Source organism: Corythoichthys intestinalis, chromosome 17 (assembly GCF_030265065.1).
Source record: "Corythoichthys intestinalis isolate RoL2023-P3 chromosome 17, ASM3026506v1, whole genome shotgun sequence".
Taxonomy (NCBI): Eukaryota; Metazoa; Chordata; class Actinopteri; order Syngnathiformes; family Syngnathidae; genus Corythoichthys; species Corythoichthys intestinalis.
The window spans coordinates 13,640,555-13,666,702 of record NC_080411.1 but is presented as its reverse complement, the minus strand read 5'-3'; the positions used below and the strand labels follow the sequence as shown (position 1 = coordinate 13,666,702).

General features: G+C 38.6%; 2 protein-coding genes across 3 annotated transcripts in view; one reads left to right on the top strand and one right to left on the bottom strand.

Annotated features, from left to right (window-relative positions):
* lin54 (lin-54 DREAM MuvB core complex component) overlaps positions 1-3,648 on the bottom strand; it is a 32,754-nt gene extending 29,106 nt beyond the window's left edge. For both annotated transcript variants that reach the window (XR_009061172.1, XM_057819686.1), the window contains exon 1: positions 3,482-3,648. The gene's annotated coding sequence lies outside the window, so the exon portion shown is untranslated. The remainder of the gene's footprint in view (positions 1-3,481) is intronic.
* Positions 3,649-6,578: 2,930 nt separating this feature from the next.
* cops4 (COP9 constitutive photomorphogenic homolog subunit 4 (Arabidopsis)) lies at positions 6,579-24,858 on the top strand. Its single transcript, XM_057819367.1, has 10 exons — positions 6,579-6,701; positions 12,811-12,890; positions 12,988-13,139; positions 15,049-15,152; positions 15,220-15,373; positions 16,931-17,081; positions 18,849-19,019; positions 21,168-21,283; positions 21,447-21,531; positions 24,242-24,858. The coding sequence occupies exons 1-10, from the start codon at positions 6,628-6,630 to the stop codon at positions 24,373-24,375; spliced, it is 1,221 nt and encodes a 406-aa protein (XP_057675350.1). The 5' UTR covers positions 6,579-6,627; the 3' UTR covers positions 24,376-24,858.
* The last annotated feature ends 1,290 nt before the right edge of the window (positions 24,859-26,148 follow it).

Here is a 26,148-nt window from a genome sequence, read left to right as displayed (position 1 = left end):
TATTTAGCAGTTTTTTGTGGGAATAGGTGTTTGAACGATTTGTTAAGAGCATTGTAAGAGAAACATTAGCATTTTAGCTCGCGGATTTTCGCTATGCAAGTTAACCAGTTGTTCACTTAGATCCTCATTTTTTTATACTAGTATATCTTTTGAGGCTAAGCTTGGGTATTTTACTTTATTTTTAAATGCATTTATTGCTCTTGCAAAATGAAAATGCAATTCTACATAGTTTGAAGTAACACTAAGGAATTTTATTTTGTATTAGCATTTAATGCGCTTTTGAAAGTGTAATCTTAGCAAGCCAAAATAAATACTATTGCAAGAACAAACACTTGTTTTTTTTTTTTTTTTTTTTACGAATTCTAAAATTGATTCTGCAATGCATTAAATGTTCGTAATCCAATGACTCAATTATTCAAACTAAATAATTGATAGATTCTCTCACTCTTTGCTGACGTAATTGCTGTATTAATTCTGATTTGGGAGACTTGAGATTTCAGACAGCCGCCACATTTTGAAAAATGTCGCCCAGATCAGATTTTAACCACATGTAAAAGTGACCCAGATTGGATTAGAAATGGTCCACTTCCGTACGACTTCTCCCGTTCAGACGGTCAAGTTGGTGCTTTACTCGAGTTGGAAAAATTCAAAAAAAATGGGAGCAAAATCTTATAAGGGTGCAAAATTTGACAGAACACCGGTCCGTGAAAAAAAAAGACCCAAATCACACCTGTTCGTGATGCAAAAAAAGTTGGGGACCTTATAGCAGGGGTCCCCAACCTTTTTTGCACCACGGACCGGTGTGATTTGGGTCTTTTTTTCACGGACCGGTGTTCTGTCAAATTTTTCACCCTTATAAATTTTTGCTCCCAAAGCTTTTGTGGCGGTGAAAAAAGCCCTCTTTTATATTCAGTTGGACTCTCAATGTTATCCAATGGTACTAAAAAACTATTTACATCATAAACATACATGTGCAACACGGAAATGGCGTAAATTAATGCTTAACGACACGGCGGAGTCGTTAAGTGAGAAGGCTACGTGCAGTTGTTGTGTGCACCTAACATGGCAAACGTAAGTTAATATTCCTTTCTTTAAAGAAAGTTTGTAGTGTGTACTTTGGAATCGCTGCATTCGCTGTCCTTTTTAACGTTACGCGCATGCCAACTTTGTCAGAACACCGGCATTGTGCGCCAGAAAAATACAGCAAATATAAAATGGCATTTGTTTTTAGCCCCGTCGTGTTAAGTGCAGGGAAAAAAATACAACATACCCGCTGAATCAGTGGGATGCCTGAGACGAGATGGTCCCGAGATGGGAGAGTGAGAGAAGCTAGCATCACAAATACACGATGTTGGAAATTGTAGCACAGTTTTCAGCGCGCTCCTAGCGATGTCACGATATTCCAAAATGACTTTAATCCAGAACTTCGGTTCTGTTGTTCAGTTGTTGTCTCAAATGTATGTTTAAGGTCGTCGTGATTTGCGATCTCTACAAGCTGATATTCCTGTTGCACAGACATGCTCGAATCACTCAGTTTATTCACATACGGGTCACGAATTCACTCCTTCGCAGTTCGTGGGTCTTTAGTGATTGGGAAGTAGCATAAATTTTGTTTTCTTGAGGTTGTAGGCACATCTTCTGGCTTGTCAGGTTCCCTTGTCCCCGTAAAAAGTCTGTCCAAAGACGTCTGTTATTCAGTCATTCTAGTGTGGGGGCAAATTACTTCCGGGAAGAAATGTGATTGGCGACGACCTACGTCATACGTTATTATCGAGTTCAAGCACGCATAGATATACAAAACGAGATTTAGTGCTAACAGCCCAATCAATGCATTTCTATGACGACCTCCAATCCTGTAGTTGTATACCTAGAGTAGACAGGGATATTGGTGAGTTAAGCAGCACAGGCCAAAGTCAATCGGCCAGAATGCAGTCGCAAATAAATGATTAATTATTTCTGCGCGGCCCGGGACCAAATGCGCCACGGACCGGTACCGGTCCGCGGCCCGGTCGTTGGTGACCCCTGCCTTAGAGGACCCAAAGCACCCCTCTTAAGATCCGCCCCTGACTTGCTCTATATCCATCCATCCAACATCTGCCACTTAAAGGGTTAAAATGTCAGATGTCAACTTTAGAGCAGAACTGTCCCTGATAGGGTTAAAAACTTGAGAAAAAAACAATTCTACACCCCATAATTTGTTCAAAATCGCTTTCAGACAGTAACCCAACCAAAATGATGTTCTCCACTGTCATCCATGACTGTGAATGTGTTAATAAACATTGAAAAGCAAACATAGATGCTTTGTTGAAGAGGCTTTGTGCTCCCGAGTAGCCTTGAGGAGAACGTAAACAAACCAGCCAGGCCTTACAATAAAAATCCCTCTTTTGATGCCATCAAATATCATTTACCGTCCATAGAAAAGCCTGCGTGTACAACAATCGAGCTGTCCTCGTTTATAAGCACGACTGACAGCTGATTACAAGCAATCGGCATCATCATCACCATTCACCGGCTGGATCTTTGTGTCTACCCGGGTTCGCCGACCCCCTACACTCGGCTGCATTTAAACAAACTGTTCGGAACTGCTATCATTTATCGTGTACGGAGATGATAGACAAAATATGCCAACTGAAACAAGAAGAGGGGAGACAAGCTAGTTATTTGGCTTCGTTACTATTTCAGGCCAGGCTTGGATTTCGAAAGATCCGCCATTTTTATCTCGTCATCAACCCTGTTAGCTGCGTGGCTAGCAGCAAGCTCACAAATGGGAGTGTCTGTTACTGTTTTTATTATTACACATGACATAAAATTTTTAAATAATAATTAAAAAGACAACATACAGCGAGCTAAAAGTTCGCAAGTAAAGTCTTGGCGTATTAGGCTAAATTTAGCTTTCCGATAGCCCCCTCCCCATCTGTCACTTGAAATCATTCCGATAGTGCGAAAGAAAACAGTCTCGAGTCAAAGGTACGGACTTATGAACGTGACGTCTTTCACTTGCTTTCTGTTTAACTGGTTCGACTTATACGCATCCAGTTCGGATCTATTAAATCGCGTCTTGGGACAAAATCTCAGACAGCTCGGTTAAAATTGAGAGCGTAAATATCCACAAGGTAAAAAAATAACTAACGTGGACATTTGACTCAAAATAGTTGCTTGGCCACAAAAACAGTACTCGGAAAAATCTCTCCTGAGGCCAGTTGCGGAACATTTGTGCCTGCTTTAGTTAACTTGACGTTGCAAAATGCTGTAAACAGGTTGGTCGTGGACGGTTAAGGGGGGTTGTCAGCCGACCGGGCCCCAACATAAAGCGGCATCAACAACTGCTGTACTCCTAGCAAACTTGCCGAGCTGGGCTAACCCGAGCTAGCTTGGACTCTACGTTTATTTTGTGCATATGAAAAACATTGACCCGCCCGTTTGGGGAGCTGGTGTTTTCCGCCGGTGCTCCGGCGACGCTCTCGGACCGAGTCGCGCTTACCTGAGTTATCTGGCGTGGGCCAACGATAGCGGGCGAATCGAGGAGAGCAAAAGATGATTGTTCAAAATACCGCGCCGAGCGCCATTCCTCCCGGACATTTCACAGGTCGGCCACGCCTTCCTTGTTCTACGTCATTGTGACGTCAGTCTTAAAGGTACAGTTTGCACTTGGCCAAAAGAGGGTTTGTTTGCTGTTATTAACATAGATGCCATATATAAGGCTAGATGTTCATCGCGCTGCGAGGCAACGGGGACGACGTCATTGCTTGTGTCGGCCATTTTGTGACAGAGCCATTCGCTCACAGGGTCTGCAGTAAGGTTGGGAATCTCTGGCATGAAGCCGATTCGATATGTATCTAGATACACAGGTTAAGATTCGATTTAAAAAATGATACATTTTTAAGGCCGAGCGATTCGATACAGTTTAACCCTTTAACACCGAACGTGTCGGCAGCGACGCGTTTACGCATATCGTCTTTGAAGCTTCGTCACGCTGTAATTACGTCACCCACGTGCCGCTGGTTGGTGTCATTTGAAAGTGTGGAAGTTGATGTCCACACCAGTTTTTATTTGAAGTCAATCGACCAAGAAAAACGGGAGATAATGTCATTTGAATTTTATATTTTTATTGCACTCATAAATATGCATTAAAACACTGCATGGACCATGTATTTATCTCCATATTTCCATCATTTCTTGTCTTTTTTCAAAACCGAAAGCAGCACAAAAGACTACATATCCCGAGAGCCGTTGTGATGTCACGAAGGACGAACCGAATGTGATCATTTTTAATAAATTTCCGAGCAAGGCGCCAACTAATAAAAGCGAGGCATGCGAAGCAAGCAACGCCCGGTTGGTTTGAGCGAGCGCCTTTGAAACGTGCAGAATGAATCTAAAACCACATTTAGCGCAAGATAATGCATTATTTCATTAACTCAAGGAAGAAGATGAGCCGTATTTGTCGTTGTTTTCTTTGGATGAGTCGCGGTCTCGGCGAGTAGAAGTGACAGCAGCGCGCAAACGGCGAAAGAGTAGGCTGTGTGACATTGTGTGTGACGCAACTCCGTGACCTGTTCAAGGAGAAGCTTTATTGAGTGCGCAAAAAAAAAAAAAACTTTATTGGTTCGCATTCCTGAAAAATTGCAATTGAACTGAACTACTTGTCAATATTTTTTAAAATACTGTACTTTTTTTCATTGTTATATATATTTTTTCTTCACTATAATCTTTTCAATTTTATGTAGAATTGTGTTCGAGAAGCTTGATTGCATGTACGTATATACTTTTGATAAGGTGATGGGTACAACACCTAATTTCAAAAAAGAGATATCCTCCAAACCCTTCGTGTGTTAGATGATATATAATCTTTTTTCTCACTATTTTGCACTGTGTATAACCTGTTTTGACCATAGTATGTGTAAAAGCAAAAAACGCCTATGACCATACCTGCTGTTTGTTTTGAATTGTCAAACATAAAACTATTGTTTTAACATGTTTAGACTGTATATGTTTTTTTTTTTTTTTTTTTTAATTGTTGTCTTCTATTTTGCCACCATAATGTAACCGTATTGATGCATCTGTATGTGTATTTTTTTTTCTTGTCAAGTGACGGTTTTGTGAGGCAGATGTTTGTATACGCGTAACGTTTGAATTTTAAAAAAGGGTTCAACAAGCCAAATTTAAGACTTTTAAAGAGTTTTTTTTAAGACCATAATGAATAAAATTTGAGACCCATTTAAGATTGATAATGGCAAAAAAAAAAAAACGTAAAAAAGTTTTGAAGGAAAATAGGAGGCCCGAAATTACTTGAAAAGTATATGAATTTATTCCCATATTTTTAAGTATTAACTCATTGGCTGAAATTGACAGTGATAGATGTCCAATCCATTTTGACTGAGAGGGCTACCAGCGATCAAACCCGGTCAAATCGGATTGGAAGTCTATCACCGTCAATGGCAGCAAACATAAACACTCAATAAATGCCAGCCTTCCTAGTTCAAATTAATTTGAGTTCTATAACTGTCAATGGGAGTTAATAAATAAAGGGCTGGATAGCTTAATTAAGCACATAGGATTAAAAAAAAAATTTGTTTATCTATGTAAAACAAAATACAGTACTGAAATTCTTTTGACCCTGAGCTAATGGAGAACCATTGCTTAAGTGAAAAGCTATATATAGTGTTTAAAGTGAGAAGTGCAACAGAATGTAGGTTTATTACATCTTAAACAATCAACAGACTTAATCATAGCCACATTAATATGGTTTTTCCTCAACCAAACCATTTGTAAATACTTCAAGAATTCAGCAAAGAGCCAGCTAGAGAAAGATGGCCGCCGATTACTTACACCTCTAACTCTACCTTAATTGAGGCATCTAGCCTCTTATATGATACTTATGGTGGCGACCCTCTTAAACCCCCCCCCGTCAACAATGAAATAAAAGACACACTCGATTTGACACCTTTTTTCCTGTTATGACAGTGCCTTGAGATACGAATTTCGATTATCCCTGTAACTCGGAACTCAAAACACCAATTTCAAATCCTCTCAAAATAAGAACAATGCTTATAATGTGTGATTTTTAATAAGGAAAAAAAAACTAACATATTGTAGCCTACTTTATGAAAACGTGTAATTAACATGATAATCATAATTTTTCCAACTAGTGGGACCCTTAGACCCTCATTTTCCTGTTTAAAAAAAGTCTTGACACAGTTTTATCGAATTTAAAACTAAGAATGCCAGAAATACTAAAACAACAGTTTAAAACATTTGTCCATTTTTTGTGGAAGACCGAGACAAACTGAGCAATACCATAAAAATCTCTTAATAAAAACAATAAAATGTATATTCACGTTTTAAAACGTTTGACACCGTATTTCCAGCTAAAATTTAGCTTAAATTAGCATCTTTTATATAGCATCTTTGCATGTATTCAAACGCGGCCTTCCATAGTATTGTTTATTAGTATTAATTTTGTTTGGGGAAAAAAGTATGAATTTCACATACAACGTCTGTAATAAGTATTGCAAATAAAAACAAACTAAATACAGTAATATAATATATTTTTTAAAGTTTTGTCATTAGGCGGAAGTAGGTCGTCTTTACGACGGAAGCGGTGTTGTTGACAACCCGGACGGCGCGACAATGGCCACCGAAGTGCGGCAGGAGCTCGCACAGTTGATGAATTCATTTGGCTCCCACAAAGATTTATCGGCCAAGTACGTAGACTCTACTATAAACGAATTTTCTTACTTTATTTCATATCAAGCGCTCCTTTGTACAGGATATGAAGCAGGAGATTATGAAAGACCAAGCTAAGCTAGCGTTAGCTTCTTCCGTTAAAAATAATGCGTATTCTGATTATATTCCCTTGGGATTAGGACTAGTTTTATCTATTCCAATTACTAAATTGAAGCAGTAAACGCCTGGATAACGTCCAAGACAGCACCATTGTTAGTACAGTTAATTTATGCACGTTTTACTTATTACTAGCTAGCAAGTCATTGAGATTTACGATCGAAGTACATCAGACCAAAACACAAACGCAAGCTATTCTTTCAAGGTTAAACTGCAAATTTAACCCTTTTTACACAGCTTTCCCACAGAGAGCATACTACTTAAAATGTTGATAATAGCACATATTATACTATTACTTCAAAAAAATCCAATCAAAACAATTAAAGTGCCTGTGACACAAAAAACATGTTTATTTCCTATTACTCGCGGTATTTTATGCTCATGAATGAAATGGACCATTTGGATGTGTGCAGAAGCGATCGATATATTGATTAAATTTTTTTAATCCCGGCCACGGTCTTGGATTGAGGAAGAAGGCGAATGTGATGTGAACGGGAGACATCTTCTTTCACTATACAGCCATACTATTGTATGCAAAAGGACTGGCGCATCCAGCTGATTTTGCGGATTCCTTAATTTTTCGCGTCACGCCAGCCGAATGTGCTGCAGTCTTTTGTTGCTACACCAGGGAGAGTGGTGTGAGCCTTTCTGGGTTTGCAAAGGATTCTGTTCACCACGAAGAATGGGCAAAACAAGTATGACAATGTAACGCCCATTGGACAGATGAGGAAGTGAGTAAGCTACGTGTTATTAAGTCATATTGTGGGATCATGGCACACGTTTTAATAAGGAGTTGGATTACATTTTGTGGATGTCAATGCTCCCTGTCCACCAAGAAAACAGGAGTGGCCGCCTCCTTCGGACTGTTATTTGTCATGAACATAAAATTTATTTAGCAATCGGGGAAAAATACGTAAATACAAAGAATATCCTGTAAAAATATTGGAATACTGTAGAGAGAAAAAACAATGATGACATTTTACAGTATGCTCTAGTCATCAGCAGGCATGAAAATCTCTCACCTTTCGGCGAAATTCGCCATTTTGAAGTAAAAAAAGGTGACCTACGTGAATTGTGTAGATCCAAGGAGAAAATTTATAAGGGGGCGGGGGGGTGTCAAGAGTAGGCATGTGCCGGTTACTGGTTTACCATGGTATGAAAACGTCACAGTGTCAAAACCACTAAAATTTTCCGTCACACCGCGGTACGCCATTCGCTATTTTTCATGTGTCAAAAATGCTGCCAGAAGTGGCTTGGCACGGCAGAGCTCACCCCTTCCCCTGTTTGTTGCTGTGTGTGTCAGTGACGCTATTCCAACGAACCCAAAAACAAACTCAAGGCGTAATTTTCTTCAATTTATTGAGCTCTCAAATTGTAGTAACTGAAATATACAAAATGAATACATTTCAAACGTTGTATAATCATATTTTTCCATGTGTGAATAGCTTCAACAGGTTAGGACCATGAAAAAGTTTGCCAAAAACCAAACACACATTTTCCTTTCAATTTCAATATACAATCTAACTAAAAACTCACAAAGACAAATGTTAGCCTAGGCTTAGTTGGGAGAGCAACTTCGTTGAGGTTATAATCACAGCCGCTGAGTGAGAAACAAGTTTGATGTGGAAAAAGGATAGTGTCAAAGATCGCTAATTGCGACAGATGATCTTGCCCTAAGCACCAATTCACGTTTGCTGGACGAGGAGAGGTCTCACTCCCAATGTTTTTTTTTGTTTTTTTTTAGATGCATGCAGTTGCCAGCATATTGAATTTGATAAGTAATGGTTTCAATTGTTTTCATATTTTGCGGTAAAACAAAGTTACTGCCGTTCGTTGCAGCTTGCGTTGATCTCCGGTGAAAAAATTGCGTCAAGCTTGTGTATTTAACGGTAATTTAAAAGAAGGAACACAAGCTTCTTTCTAATATTGCTGTAATTGGTATTTCAGGGACGTGTGGCGCCTTTTTTTCTGTGCGACATTCGTGTCCAGTGTTGAACACCTAACTCGTTTACTTTGAAAGTAAACTTTATTTCTAAATAAAACCTGGCCAGCACAAGGTCTATATGTGTCTGTGGTGCCTCCTGCGGATTACTGAAACACAGTGTGGGTCGACAGAGCTCAATATTTTGTTGAGTTGTACAGGTGTTCACCAAGTCCTTGCTACGCGGCGAAACGTCTACAAAATGCTCAGCGCGCTTCGGTTAAAAGTGGCGAGTGCTCACTATTTTTGTTTGTATTGAGTTTTTTTATTACCTTTTCATTCCCTCAAAAATACTTTTGCATGTATTACCCTCTCATACTTTTAACCATTGTTTGTTTGTCGCAGCTTTAAAGCAGTTGACCACATTTGTCACATAGCGTATTTAAACGGTCCTTATTTGATATAACTACATTTAAGTATTTTCTTAAAGTTCATGTGACACCAAAAAGCATGTTTATTTCATAATACCGCGTGTATTATTATTGTATTATTATAATACATGCGGTATTTTATGCTCCTGAATGATATGGACCGCTTGGATGTGTGTGGAATCGATCGCTATATTTATTTAGTTTTTTTAATGCCGCGCCATGAAAATGAGTGACTTCCGGCTTCGGTCTTGCATTGAGGAGGAGGGCACTGTGACGTGTACGGGAGAAGGACTCCTCTTCACTATACAGCCTACTGTTCTGTATGAGGACTAAGGATTCAGCTGATTTTGAGGATTAATACGTTTATTTTTCGCATCACGCCAGCCAAACGGCTGCAGAAAAATCTTGCTTTATGAGGGAAAGTCGTGTGCGCCTTTTTGGAGTTTCAAAAGGTTCCCATTCACCGTGGATATTGGCCAAGTCCTACTACTGTGGGACCATTGAACTTACGAGGAAGTGAGTAAACATCTTGTTTTGTATTATGTCAAATATTAATACAGCGATTACAAAGTAAACACTACAAACTTTCTTTAAATAAAGGACTACTTACGTTTGATCATTGATAGGCATGTAAAAAGCTCTCCTCGTGCACATAAGCTGCGCGTTAGCTCCACAACAACTGCAGCTGCCCTCCTCCGGGGAACGAGCTGTAAATTGCTCTCCGCCGGGTGGTTTGCCGATCCGCAAAGACAATCAACAACCCAGTCGTCATGTCAAATAATTCGGGCTAGTTATGTGTGATTTTCCACTTCGAAGACTTTGAAACATCACTCGGTTCGGGTTAGCATGTCGGCTAGCTTCACGCCTCTTGGTTTGTTTACATTCTCCGAAGCCGGGGAAGGGAAATGACATATGTCCGATTTAGGTGTCATAAAATATCGTTCGGGAGGTGCGACAGTAAAGGTGAATTCGACAGTTTTTGATCATTATGGAGTAATTTTGCCATGTCGTCCTGAATAAGTGCATTTTTATTATTTCATATTCCATTTGGCACAAGACTGTTATTCGTCATGGCTATGCCATTTATCTAGCAGTTGGGGAAAATACTTGAATAAAAAGAATATCCTGTAAAAATATTGATGTAAAGAGACAGAAACAATGACATTTTGCAGATCTCTTCATTGCGTTTTCCTCGTTGTGAATAGTTCCCCCTCGATGGGCTGACTGGTCCTTCTCAAGCCATTTATTTAGCTATTGGGGAGCAATACTTGGATAAAAACAATATCCTGTAAAAATATTGGAGTAGAGAGACTGAAACAATGACATTTTGCGGCTCTCTTCGTCGCGTTTTCCTCGTTCTGAATAATTCCCCCTCAATGGGCTGTATAGTAAAACCGATGAGCCCAGTCTCCCGCTGACGTCATCCACCTGTTGGGGATGCTTGAGCCCTATAATGGTAGGCGTGGCTAACCAGCAGATTAAAAGACTAATTTCTCGTCATCTGCGCTTTGCTAAATTGTTTTATATAGTCGAATCGTCTCAAAATATGATTCTAATTCACATAATAATGCTATTTAAGACTTTTTTTCTCCTGTTATATGCTCTTTAAGGCATTTTTTTAGTACGTTCTGCCTGTATGCATCCAAACAAAACAAATTGAGAGCGCACGGTAGTACTTTGGGTGTCAAATTCCCCTCATATAGGACGTTTCGCCGATGTAGGACATTTTGGCAGAAAGCCGCAACATATTTACTCCTCACCCTTCTCACCTTTTTAACCCCTGACCCATTTTCATGCCTGCATCAGCCTCATGTTTTTTGTCTCTGTCTCTTTTTCTCGTTCTGAATCTTCTTCCTCCTCCAAATACGACTCAAACATATATGGCTGTATGCCACAGGCTTCCTCTGGATCGAAATTATCACTTGAAAGATCCACACTTGTACCAGAATTGATGAAAAATGCTTCCTCCTCCATTGGGCTGAATTCTAAATCCGCTGAAATCGCTACTCCGCTGACGTCATCATCCAGATGGAGGCACCAGAGCACTATAATGACAGGAGGAGCTAAACGGCCCATTACAAGACCCATTTCTCGTAATCTGCGCTTTGCCAAATTGTTGCGTATAGTCGAATCGTCTCAAAATATGATTTTAATTCCAATAGTAGTGTTATTTAAGATTGTTTTAATCGTCTCACAGGCACTTTAAGCTTTACTAGAGTGTTGAAAACTGCTTTGAAAAGTACTTAAGACTGCAATATTTTATTATCATTAAAGAACGGGTCCGATCACGTCATTTTCAAAGTATCGGAATCGGCAAAAAAATATCGGACATTTTTTAATATATATATATATATATATATATATATATATATATTTTTTTTTTTTTTAATTAAATCGTTTTCTGATTGTATTTAACTTTACAGACAAAATGTCTTACACTCATCCAGAGTCTTTAATTTGAACTTAAAGTAGGGCTATCAAGTTTATCGTGTTAACGGTAGTAATAACGTTAAAATATTTAATGCAATTAACGCATGCGCTGCACGACCCACTCACGCATTGTTGCGTTCAATCTATAATGGCGCCGTTTTCCCCATATATAGAGCTAAAAGGCAGCGTAACATGAGTAGAGAGAATTTTGGCAGCCTTTGGAACCTTTTTTTAATTGGCTAAAGCCTTACAATCCCTCTCTCAGATTCAGAATATTTATTGTCATTGTTGCAAAAAGCACAACGAAACTTTGTTTGGAGCATCCATACAACTAAGTTGGTAAAGTGCAAAACCCATATAATAAATACCTTTAAGTACCAAGTGTAAACATTGACACAGTATTAGACATAAGTACAAAAAAAAACAAAAACAAAATCTCGACAATCCAAAATATCGTGGGAAGCAATGTGGGGAAGAAATGTAGTAGTTAATCATTTTCTTAACCCCCTATGTTATTTCCCAACGCAGAGAAGATATATCAATTGGTGCGACTATGCACAGTCATGGTTGCACTTCCCATCATGCATTTGGGCAGAACAGTTAAATGGCTACAGTATCATTTACTGAAAGCTCAACAAATACACTAGATGGCAATATTTAGTCACAATATACAAAGTCACATTTATCCTTTAAGAATTACAAGTCTTTCTATCCGTGGATCCCTCTCACAGAAAGAATGTTAATAATGTAAATGCCATCTTGAGGATTTATTGTCATAATAAACAAATACAGTACTTATGTACTGTATGTTGAATGTATATATTCGTCCGAGTTTTATTCATTTTTTTCTTAATGCATTGCCAAAATGTATATGATCGGGAAAAATTATCGGGAATGATTGGAATTGAATCGAGAGCAAAAAAAAAAAAAAAAAGCAATCGGCTCGGGAAATATCGGGATCGGCAGATACTCAAACTAAAACGATCGGGATCGGATCGGAAGCAAAAAAAAAAAAAACATGATTGGAACAACCCTAATTATCATGCAATATTGTCTGCATTAACTTTAGTGTTGCACTGGAATCATAGATTACCAAACACGAATTTGGGAATATGGATTGTAAATTCTTTATATTTTTATGAATTCACAATATCAAAAAGTTGTTTAATACAGTGTTTCCCCATTAAGATACAGACAAATCCTGGAAAAAGCTGTCCAGTTCACAGATGCAGATCAACTTGACTCCTTGAAGGCCTTTGTTGAAGCAAGTATGGAGCATTTGAATACATTTTCACAAGCTCTACAGTGTCACATCTTCTCTCCTTGAATAACTGTTTCCCCTCCTCTGTTTTTACCCTCTTACAGTGGTCAATGAAAATGTAAGTCTTGTCATCTCAAGACAGCTGCTCACAGACTTCTGCACGCATCTACCCAACCTGCCAGACGCTACGGCCAAGGCGGTGTATCATTTCACCTTGGAGAAGATTCAGCCAAGGGTAATTTCCTTTGAGGAGCAGGTAAGCATTTGAGGCAATGATTTGACAAAGTCAAAGTCACAGCATGTGATTGATTTACAACTAGGGCTGCAGCTATGGAATATTTTAGTAATCGAGTAATCGACTGAAAATTCTATCGATTAATCGAGTAATGGGATAAAACATTTTTTTTTTTTAGGTAAAGAGCAATTATACATATAGATGTGAAAACAAGACATTTCATGTAATACTGAACCATTTTCAGTGAGTCTTTATTTTCGATGTACATTGTTGAAAACGGCCAACAATTTCATCTCAAATGTGACTAAAAAAAAAGACTAATTCACTGCTTTCACGCCAAAAACTTTTAGCTCTTATAAAAAAAAAATATATATATATATATATATATATATATATATATATATATATTTCTTACCTAAAAATGTCATTACCCTTGATAACACACATGACTTAAAAGTTAGGTGTTTTTCCTACGTGTTTCATTTGAATTTTCACTTGTGTCAAGCTATAAGTTCTAATTAAGTTTTAAGTTAGTCTAAACTGTAAGTCCTGATAGGATTTTGAGTTTTTGCAAAATAAACGCTGTGCTGTATTGGAGCACATTAGGCACCAGTGCTACTTGGTGTTTTATCCAGCAATGACTACTGAGCTAAAATTGACAGTTAGCATTATTATGTTTTTATTTTACACCCTAATCACTCTACAGCGCTGTTTTCACAGATTAAATAAAGCCTGTATGTAAGAGCCACGAATCGACAGTGGTCATAATGAATAGAAACCTAGCCCTCCGCAGGGATAACGTTACGTGAGCGAGTGAAAGTAACGTTAATCTTATTTATGAGCGCCGAGAAGTGTACTGCTTTAGGATGGCGGCTGTTTTATTAACGCCGCCGAGTCGGTCATTTCGCATCTAGTTCTACGTACATGTGATATCTATGACACGCATCAAACGCTACCTGCTAGGCTGCTACCACCATAGCAACATGCGGGCATAGTTTTTAGTAACGTCAGCGCAGTTTGTAACGGCTGTCAGTTGCAGTAAGGTATTTTTTTATTGCTTCTTCCTCTACGCACGTGACGTCAGCGCGTTGTCCCGCATTAAAAGTAGTCCGGAAAAAACGTGATGCTTAGAGCTGGCAAAATTAAACGATTCCTCGAGGTGAATAAAATTACTCTGATCTGTTTTTAAACTCGAGTTACTCGAGTTGCTCGAGTATTCGTTGCAGCTCTATTTACTACCCTGCACCGATCGCACATGTAAACGAATAATTCTGTAAGTCTCAAAAGAAAAAAGGAATATTGGCCTAAAACTGATCTAGTACTGCAACGATTAATCGATTAACTTTAATTAAAGTGGTGTTGTAATGGTTTGTTTTGAATGTGTTTGCATGTAATTTTTATTGATTTGGGTGGAAACACAACACAGTGACAATGACATAACTAATTTCACATGGCTGAATCCAGCTGCTCCCTGTTAAGACCAACATTAGCTAAGTTTTTGTTTGAACTAATGTTTTTTAATGCATTTGTATTTTAATTTTTAGGTATATTTAACCGTTTTTTATGGGAATTTGTGTTTGAACTATTTCTTAAAAGCACTGTAAACAAAAAAGTTAGCATTTTTAAGTTTGCCAATTGTTCTTTTGTTGTACTTAGATCCTCATTTACTTATTTTGTTATACTGTTTGAGGCTCAGCTCAGGTGTTTTATTTTTTTATGACCCTTATCCGATTACTCAATTATTCGAACTAAGTAGTTCATTGATTAATCGACGACTAAAATAATCGAGAGCTGCAGCCCTAAGCTGATTACTGATGTATGTAAACGTGGCCTCGGTTTGTCTCACTCTTTGTCTTTTGGTTTGTCTGACTGTTGTTTTATTTTTCTGTCTCGATGTCGAGGTGATGAAATTCCTATTCTGTCCACACAGGTGGCATCCATCAGACAACACTTAGCGACTATTTATGAAAAGGAGGGCGATTGGAGGAACGCCGCCCAGGTTTTAGTTGGCATTCCTCTGGAAACGGGGCAGAAGTAAGCTAACAACGCAATCATTTCACACCTTCCTGGCCTCTTCATCTTTGTTTCCCGGTACCCCCAGACAATATAATGTGGACTACAAGTTGGACACCTACCTGAAAATAGCCCGTCTCTACCTGGAGGATGATGACCCAGTGCAGGCTGAGGCCTACATCAACAGAGCCTCCTTGCTTCAGAATGAATCCTCCAATGAACAGCTGCAGATACACTATAAGGCAAGTAGATGGGGTTGGTTCGGTGTTACAAATGTAGGCCTATCGCTATAACAAATTTTAGTAGGTGATATATTGTCTTATAAATTATTGACGATATGCGATATTATTGTACATTTTTTTAAACCAGCGAGTTTTCATGTTTTAAGTGTTACCTTTTCACCGCAAGTTTGCGTTTTGGAGAAGACTGCCAATGTTTTAGAGAAGGCTAAAGTGGTTGGTACATTGTCTTTTTTACAGTAGCCCCAATGTAGCATTGCTAATGTTTTACAATGTTTAATATAGACAAGATGTGCAAAAATTAATCGATTAATCGACAACTAATCCATTAGCAAATTAATCGACAAGTATTTTGATAGCCAATTAATCGTTTAGGATTTTCTTCGCCTTGTGTAAATTCTTGAAATCATAACATATATATATATATATAACTTAATTGTAAATATTAGATTTCTTCATTATATTTTTGTTAAGTCAAAGTAGCACATGAAAAAAATATTTTAGTTTCGAAAGCAATTCAAGTGTTTGCCCATTTTCAGCCATCGAACTGTCTAAACTAGCTTCTTAATGAGGCTGCAACAACTAATTGATTAAAAGCAATTAATAATTTAGTTGCCAACAAATTTGATCATCGATTTTTGCCCGCAGCAATATAAGTAGTCCCATTTGGGTCCTTGTTTGTGTGTAATGTGAGGTTGTACACGCTTGCCAGTGAATAGAGCAAGAGAGAGAGAGTTCACTGCTACAATCAGGTTGGGTGGCTGAATCTTACGAAATGTTGAGAGTTAGATTGTCTTTTGTGTTGTTAGAGCCAATTTGCCTCGGTCAGAGGTGAGTGAATGAAGCCATTTGCATTGTTTGTATTCTTTGTTGATGAGACAGTACTACTTATCTCGGAGGGCTAAGCTAGTTAGCGATCATATTAATCAGTGTCCTAACCGTCCATTTGTATTGTGTTTTGGAGAAGTATATTAGCGCTTGAGTTATTGTTAGATAGTAAAGTTAAAGTAGTAAAGTAAAAAGAAACCACACACATACAGTAAACCCCTTATTATAAAACTCCCAAACTGTAAATTGTCATACAAGAGAGTGTGCTCTGAAATTGGATTTTGTCTTCATTGTTACTTACAATATGCCTCAAGTTAAACTGTGAAGGTAATTGAAAAAAGGGACATTTATCCGATTAATCCTTTAATTAATTGGCCGATTAATCGATTATAAAAATGATCATTAGTTGCAGCCCTAATATAGTTGTGTTTCCTTATTTTGTATGTCTGAACATTAATTCTATGGAGTGTTGATTTCCAATAAACATTGCAAAAGGAACTGACGTCTCATATGGAATCAACACGCACGTGTGCCGAGTGCGCGCACCACACGCAAATGCACGCACAAATGTATGCATTCAGGCACGCGGCAATAAAGGACGGGAAAATTACCGACCTAAATTTTATTTACCTTGCGATAAATTGACTTATTGCATATCGCGACAGGCTTATAGAAATGTTCATCCTACTTTTACGTTGCGAGTCAACTGTCAAATGCATTATTTTTCTTTAGGTGTGCTACGCCAGAGTCCTCGACTTCAGGAGGAAGTTCATCGAAGCGGCACAGAGATACAACGAGCTGTCTTACAAATCCATCGTCCACGAGAGCGAGCGTCTCGAGGCGCTCAAGCATGCGCTCAACTGCACCATATTGGCCTCCGCAGGTAAGAATACCACTTGAATCATCTATAATAGCGCTGCAGCTATTGATTATTTAACTAATTGATTAACCTATCGATTAGTTAGTTCGAATAATCGAGTCCTTAGATTACCAATATTTCATGCATGGCAGAATCCATTTTAGCAGATGTAAAAGAAAGAAAAAGTGTTAATGCTTGCAGTAATATTTATTTTGGCTTGTGAAGATTACACTTTCAAAAGAACATTAAATGCGAATGCAAAATGAAATTTGAGTGTTTCTTCAAATGATGCACAATTTTGCTTTCATTTCACAAGAGCAATAGATGCATTTCAACATAAATTAAAATACCTGAGTTTACCCTCAAACGGTATAAAAAATTAATAAGTGAGGATTTAAGCACAACAAAAAAAACAATTGGTTAAATTGCATAGCAAATGTATGCTAGCTTAAATGCTATATAATGCTAACTATTTTATTAACAATGCGCTTAACTCATTCACTCCCAGCCATGTTCACCGGAGCAAGGCCCTTCGCTCCCGGCCATTTTACTGGATTTTGACTGATTTTGCAAGGCCCACAGAAAATTCTGTTTTGTTGTTATATAAACATGGAACCCACCAAAAGAAAGATTTGACCCTCTTCTTTCTGCAGAAAAAAAGTTAGTTCATATCTTTTTCCATTCTTTAGAAATCAGCATTAGAAAATAGCTTAGTGTAAGCAATTTTCCAATTTCTGATGAAAAAACTGAGAAATTGAGCTTTTTGTAAAAGCATACATTTCAAACATAACTTTGACTTATACACAGCTATTTTTTTTGCTGAAGTTACATCCCAAACATCTGAATGTTTTCCTTTTACAGAATAAGATAAACAACAAGACAAATAGAGCTTTTGATAGCAAAGTAACAATTTATTTACACATAACTAACTGAAAGATGACGCTGTTCTGGCCGCGACAGCAGGTTAAACTTTTCCCTCATCGCCGCCTGTCTCATAAAGATGATTTTTTTTTTAGTCTCTGCGGGCTCTGCTCGCAAGCAGCACGGACTCAAAGGCAACTTCCGCTGCACTAGAGGTCCCAGTCGTCCAGCGCCGGGCATCCCGGGCGTCCTACCGGTTGTTCTGCTCGGTCGTCTGCCGCCTGGCATCCATTCGGTCGTCTTCCGCCGGCGCCTGGCCGTGCGGCTTGGCCATTTGTTGCCGTTGAATAGGGTTCCGGGTCTTACCAAATGCGCTACTGCCCTCCAGTGGCTAGTTTTATTGCTTTAAAATGGATTTTCAGCTTTTTGCTTTGGAGCTAAATTGAATCACGACCAGAGCTGTCTTTTTAAAAAAAAAAAAAAAAAACGACATATAAATAGACATATAAATACGTTTTTGGGACACTGAAACAATTAAAAATAGAACGTATTTATACGTTTTTGGGAGCAAATGAGTTAAGAAATCACTCAAACACAAATCCTACAAAAAAACTAAATATACCTCTAAACTAAATTAAAATTGCATAAACAATCAAATTGGCTCAAACAAAAACTCACAACCTTATGTTGGTCTTAACAGGGAGCAGCTGGGTTCTGCCATGTGAGATGAGTTATGTCATGTTCACTGTTGCCACTAGAGGGCAGTGTATTCACCCATATCAGTGCAAAACCTTCAAAAGCAATGATTACAACGCCACTCAAACGAATCCTCGAAGCAGCAGAATTTGATTCAAAGCTTTTTTGTAATCGAATTACTGGATTTAATCAATTAATCATTGCAGCACTAGTCTATAATTGTTGGTGTTCCAGGCCAGCAACGTTCCCGAATGTTGGCCACCCTCTTCAAGGACGAGCGCTGCCAGCAGCTAGCCGCGTACGGAATCCTGGAGAAGATGTACCTGGACCGCATCATCCGGGGAAACCAGTTGCAGGAATTTGCCGCCATGCTCATGCCTCACCAAAAGGCCACCACGGCAGACGGTCAGCACCCATATCGATGTTTACGCTCAGCCACACATTCATATTGAACTCCTAGACTCTAATGAGGCAAAGAACTGAAGAAAGAATGTTAGCTTGACACAAGTTTCCCACAAGTTGTGTGTCACCTATTTTTAAGTACAGGGAGTCTTGGGGTTATGATGTCCCCGACCCACGATGTTTCGACTAGGACTCCAGCTGTCGATTATTTTAGTAGTCGATTAATCTATCAATAAGTTAGTTAATAATAATCAAGTAATCAAATTAGGAACATTTAGCCCTTTAACACCTAATCCTATTTTGGCCGAATTTGCATGCATTTGATGTTGCCTTTATATTTCAAAGAAAAAAATGTTTACAATGGCAAATTTGGGTCCCTTTTTTCAGGACACCTTGAACTTCATGTCCAAACTGTTGTTTGTATATATGTAGTCTTTTGTGCTGCTTTCGGTTTTGAAAAAGGACAAGAAATGATGGAAATATGGAGATAGATACATGGTCCATGCAGCGTTTTAATGCATATTTATGAGTGCAATAAAAATATAAAATTCAAATGACATTATCTCCCGTTTTTCGTGGTCGATTGACATCAAATGAAAACTGGTGTGGACATCAACTTCCGCACTTTCAAATGAGACCAACCAGCGGCACGTGGGTGACGTAATTACAGCGTGACGAAGCTTCAAAGACGATATGCATAAACGCGTTGCTGCCGACACGTTCGATGTTAAAGGGTTAATGAACAAATTTAAGGAGATGTTAAGCAAAAGCTTACTAAGATTGCACTTTCAAAAGAGCATTAAATGAAAATACAAAATAAAATTCCTGAGTTTCTTCAAACTATGCAGAGTTGCACTTTCATTTAAAAAAAAAAAAAAAAAAAAATCTGAGCTTAGCCTTAAATGGTATTAAAAAAATAAACTTGGATCCAAGTAAAACGAAAGAACAATTGGCAACTTGCATAGCAAAAGTCCGCTAGCTTAAATGCTTTAAAATGCTAAGTAGCTAACTTTTTTTTTCTTTTATACAGTAGTCTTAACAAATTGTTCAAACACATATTCCCACAAAAAATAGCTAAATATACCTGTAAATTAAATTACGAATCCATAAAAAACATTATGATGGTCTTAACAGGGAGCAGCTTAATTGTTGCAGCCTAGTTTCGACTTTTTTGTCTGTGTTTGTGCCTTTTTCGCCCTCTGTTTTCTCAAAGAAGAAAACTGGGTCTTCTAGGTCCAGCCAAAAGAATAGCAATTGCCATGGAAATGAAGCTTAACATCATAAAATGATCAGAGAAATGAGAGAAAGACTATCATTAGTAAAAATATGCTGCGTTAAGGCCAAAGTAAAACCGTTGCGTGAAAACGCCTTGCTCGTTGCTAAAAGCGGTCTTGTGTTCACAGTTGAAGTCCGCAAAACACTACTTCCAGTTCACTTCACGTAAATATAAGGACGGTCTTGGAACGAATTGGGTTGCATGTATGCTTCAGGTAGTAATGTTGATGTGTTCAGTGTGTATTTTCTGGGCTGTATCTAAACGCACCGGACATGGAGTGAATAGTGGGAGGGGCGGTCGTACCGACAAGGCCGATTCGGTTTGTTTTTTTAGGGTCACAGTACAGTAGTTGTTGGGTTGCAAACAAACCATTGACTTTTAACACTCTATCCACATCGCAGCAGTAATGGTAAATAAATACAGCAGCTTATATTTTTGGTCACTTTTCTTGTTAGGGAATTTACAGGTGACTTCCTGTTGATTTTGGGTTATTTACAGGTCACCTGCTTTTGATTTTGGGTTACTGAAAAGGAAGTGATGCAAGAATGTTCCCAGATGAATTGGAAGTGACTCAAAATTGAAATGTAGTAAGTGTAAATGCCATAAAATGAGCTCTGGTTGCAATGCCATTGACAGTGCTAGACATCCAATCCAGTCAAAATGTATTGGATGTCTACTCCGTGAATGGCAGCCAGTGAGCTAACATAAGTACGATTCTAATGGAAAAGTTTGTTAGCAACCTGTTGGTTCCTTTTTTGACACCTTTTTAAAACGATAGAGCAATTCTTGGTGGGAGCGTATCGATAACCTACAAAGTATTGCCATATATTACCTTTTTGAGATATCGTCACATTCTTACTGTATGACCTCTTCAGGCTCCAGCATCTTGGACAGAGCTGTGATTGAACACAACCTGCTTTCCGCTAGTAAACTCTACAACAACATCACCTTTGAAGAGCTTGGAGCACTTTTGGAAATCCCGCCAGCCAAAGTGAGAAACGGAGACAACTTGATGCATTTTTTCTGAAATGATTGCAATTTGTACTGTTTAATGTCGTTTCTGTCCCACGAGAGCCTTAATGCAATTTTTAAACAACAGCCAATAGTTAATTTTCTTTTCTTTGCCTCTTTTTGATTGATTGACTTATTTACAGGCTGAGAAGATTGCATCACAGATGATCACTGAAGGACGCATGAACGGCTTCATCGATCAGATCGACGGCATCGTGCACTTTGAGAGTGAGTGGCGTGTTTTTCTCAACTACAGTGAAGCAACAGTCTTTTTATTAAGGGAACTAGCAGTATAGCCCGGCATTGCTCGGGTTTGTTTTACATGAACGCAATACAACCGAACGACATATAAAACATACTTTCCTTAGAGATCCAGCTGGAATGTTGTGATAGTAAAAGGACAGTATAAAAGGGTTAACGCGCAATCGCTTTTCCTTCATTGTGTACAGTATTGTGGCAAGCGACGTGGAGAAGTATGAGAGTCAGATTTTGTTTCATACTTGCAGCTCTCGTGCCTAATACACCTCACGACTCCGAGAGACAGCACCTTTATTGAACAGAAAACCCCATGATATGACAACGGCAACCACCACTCTCAGTCATTGTTGCCACAACTTCTATGAACCATTGCTGGCGTAATACAACATAAATAACTGTCGCTACGGTATGAATATCCAGCTGAAATTAATCCCTAATTACTATTCAGGAAAATTGTATATTGTTTTTTTTTAAATACAGCATCTGGTTGTGGAGTACTCAAAGCCACAACATATTATCACAGCAAATATAAATGTGTACTCGAAAGCGTAAAGTTTGAAAGCCAATTGCGACATTGCAGTCGCAAGAGACGCGTCTTTTTACCAAATGATGGCGGTGTCGCATCGACAATTAGGTTGCGTTTTTCATGCTAATTTTTGGAGTTTCGAATTAATTTTCCGCACTAAATGGAGGCCTACAGACATCAAACTCATCTAAGAACACTCCCAGACACATAAAGTATAATTAGCGTTGTCGGATCATTACTTTTTAATCGATGTCCTGTAGGCCTGTTGCGATAACAAATTTTAGTGTGCGATAATTATTCTCATAAATTATTGCGATATGCGATATTATTGCTGTATTATTTTTAAACAATTTACAATAACACAGTGCGAATACAGTATATATTAATAGATCAAGTACACCCATTTAAATGCGATATTTTACTCTTAAATTCAAAAATACATTGTAAGAAATCACAACTAAAAACAATAGACCATGCCTCTTAAGTAAAAAAACAACAATATTGATACCGCACAGAATAAATGTGTTTAAAAAAAATAATTAAAAAATTTGCACTTAATAACTTAAGCATTTAGGCAAATAAAAACGTTTCCCGTCATAGCTTCTGCAATGGTGTTCCATAGGGATGCAACGATACAGTTAAGTCATGGTTTGGTACGATTTTTGATACGGGGGACACAATTTTCAAATCCGATTCAATACATTTAATGCTCTGTAAAAAAACAAAACAATTATGTATATGTTTTTTTTTTTTTTTTTTTTTTTTTGCTAACGAGCAAAAATTACATTGCCATCATATAAACATGCATTTTAGTGCATAATATTTATGTGCTTACTTCTTACTGATCTGAAAAAAATTTGTATAAAAGTCCTGAGAACAAACTTTACTGTTTGTAAAGTGAGGCAGGGCACACTGTTAATTGCTACAGCTCTCTCAGCAGCTAGGTTTACTAAATGAGCAAGACATCCTATTTGTGGTCCGAATCCATCTGTGTCACATACTGAATTAACAATATTTGCAACATTATCTATAGTCACTGGTATGGATTGATTTGGCCTTCTTAACTTCCATTCAGTCATGACAGTTTAGAATTCATCGATATAGTATATGGACTATGTGTCCCATAATCACTTTGGGCTCACGTAGCCAATGGCATGGGACGTAGCACATCTAGTTTGCCATTTCATGATATCTAGTGTGTGCGCACATTAAATTAGCAAGCGCCGCTGAAGTCACGTCTGCTCATTACTACACAACACCAGCATATGACAATCAACTTTCATAAACAGGACGAGTTTGAAGCACAGCGCTCTTAATTTGCCACTCAAATATCCGGTATTGTGCCGAAAAATAGCCGCCCTGCGTGAAATGTCGCTCCTGACGGGAGAGCCCACACGTCAACAACACCGGCACGCCGTAGATGGTCCACAGTCACTCCGGAGCACTGATGCGGCCGGTATACGTGGAACAATGGGATATAATGGGAACGATTGGCTCCGCCACCATTTTTTGCCGGACCTGGAACGAAGATGCATTTTGCGCAGTTGGTAATGAGGAATCCGAATTTTAACCAGCACGTCTGCCGCACGCGTGCACACACGTGCACGCGAGGCGATAAATCGCAGCGGAAAAATTACCGCCTTCATTTTTATTTATCGCGCGATAAATGGAATTATTGCATATTGCAACAGGCTTAATGTCCTGTTACTCCCAAAATCTGTGACAGATATCAAGCTGATATTGATATATGCGGTCGTGGAATTAATACTTTTCTCGCACCCATCATTTAGATAATATTATATTATCTAAAAGTATTAATTTTCAGTTGAAATGGCATTAAAAAAGGTCTTAAAATTCTTGAATTTAGATTTATCAATCCTGGTGGCACCCTGTGTCGGTTTGATATCAGTATTGGATTTTTTGAGTTGAAGAGATATCGGGATATCGGATATTGGTTAAAAAGTCATTATCGGACAACTCTACTTGAACTTTGTGTGTGTAAAACTATCTGTAGTGGGGCATGGGTATTAAATTAGTTTAAAGTGGCATTAAAAAAGCATTAAATGAGATTTGCTGATACCTGTTGAAACCCTGACTAAATGAACCTCAGCTAGATACAAAGAAAGCTCACAAGGCTTTTTCCATGGTTTTCAGCACGAGAGCCGCTACCCACGTGGGACAAGCAGATCCAGTCGCTGTGTTTCCAAGTCAACAACCTCCTGGAAAAGATCCGACAGGCGGCTCCCGAGTGGGCCGCCCAAGCCATGGAGACCCAGATGAGTCAGTAAAACATCATCCCACCTCCAGCTGCCCTTCTTTTCGTTTTGTCTTCCCGTTCAAAAGCATCGTCGCAAGGTGCGCCAGAGGAAGTGACTTCCTCCACCGTTCACATGCCCCTCTGAATATTCCGATGGCCCGCTTTTACAGTGACTCATATTTGCGTCGACCACACAAGTGCTCCGGGTGTGTAAGCGTTGGCGTTTTATTGGGCAATATGACAAAACACAGTGTTGACATGGAACAAGATTAAACGTGCACACGGCGAGTGGCTCAATTTGTTCTTTTTCAACACACCAAAAACTGGATTTCATCAAATACGGTTATCACCCACTATGATTTTTGAATACATCAATTTCAGCTTTGCAATCCTAACGTTTCATGAACATAATCTATGTGTTTTTGTTATAATCAAAGACATTTTAGAGTCTTAAGCAACAGTGAACCTGATTCTCTGATTCTCAAAAGTTAAAATTCGTATGCAAAGTTGTGAATTTTACATTTTTATTATTTTTAATTTACCTGTTATTTAATATAATATGAAAATGTTTTTCTCATTTTTTGTTTACAGTAGCACATTTAACAAGCCATATTAATATTTTTGTTCCCCAATTTGAGAAAAAAAACCTCATACTTGATAAATGATTTACTACCGTATTTTTGGGACTGTAAGTCGCATTGTAGTGTAAGTTCCACCAGCCAAAAATGCACAATAAAGATGGAGGGAAAAGTACTGTAATATTAGTCGTACGTGTGTATGAAAAAATTTGGTGCCTGAATAGATGCAGGGCCAGCCAACTATGAAAAGAAAGGTGCAACCTGTAGTCCTGAACATACAGTGATGAGAAACATTTTCAGTGTCATGCAAAACTTGAAAAATCAATCAATAAATGAATGAATGAGACATAAATGTAAAATATGCAGTATGTAAGATGTGGCCAAAAATGGTACTGCAACCAGGATCAAAATACTGAAACGCACATCTTTTTCCTTCCCTTTCGGGCTGCTAAATAAGTGCTTCGCAATGGAGAATCAAGCTATGTTATCAAATTTGTTGTACTGGTCTGTACACTTGTAGTACTGGTACACGTACTAAGTACACATAATTGTAGTACAAGCACATATAATTGTAGTACAATGTGCACGCACCTGTAGTGCAAATGCAAGTACACGCAAGTGCACGTACCTGTAGTGCAAGTATACAAAAGTGCACGTACCTGTAGTGCAAGTACACCCACCCGTAGTACATGTACACACAAGTTAATGTAGCTGGAGTGCATGTACATGCAAGTGCAAGTACCTGGAGTGCAAGCACACGCAAGCGCATGTACCTGGAGTGCAAGTGCACGCACTAGTAGTGCAAGTGGACGCACCAGTAGTGCAAGCACACGCAAGTGGACGCACCAGTAGTGCAAGTGCACATACCTGTAGTGCAAGTACACGCCACTGCACTTACCTGTACTGCAAGCACAGTATATGCAAGTGCATGTACCTGTAGTGCAAGTGCATGTATCTGCAGTGCAAGTACACGCAAGTGCACGTGCCTGTAGTGCAAGTGCATGCACTCGTAGTCCAGGCACCTGTACGCGTATACTAGCACACGCAAGTACACGTACTTGTAATACTCGTACACATAGTTGTAGTACATGCACATGCACCTGTAGTATAAGCACATCTAGCTGTAGTACAAGTACACGCACCTGTAGTACACCCAATGCACTTACTTGTTGTGCAAGTGCATGCACTAGTAGTGCAAGTACCTGTACACGTAGTACTAGAACACG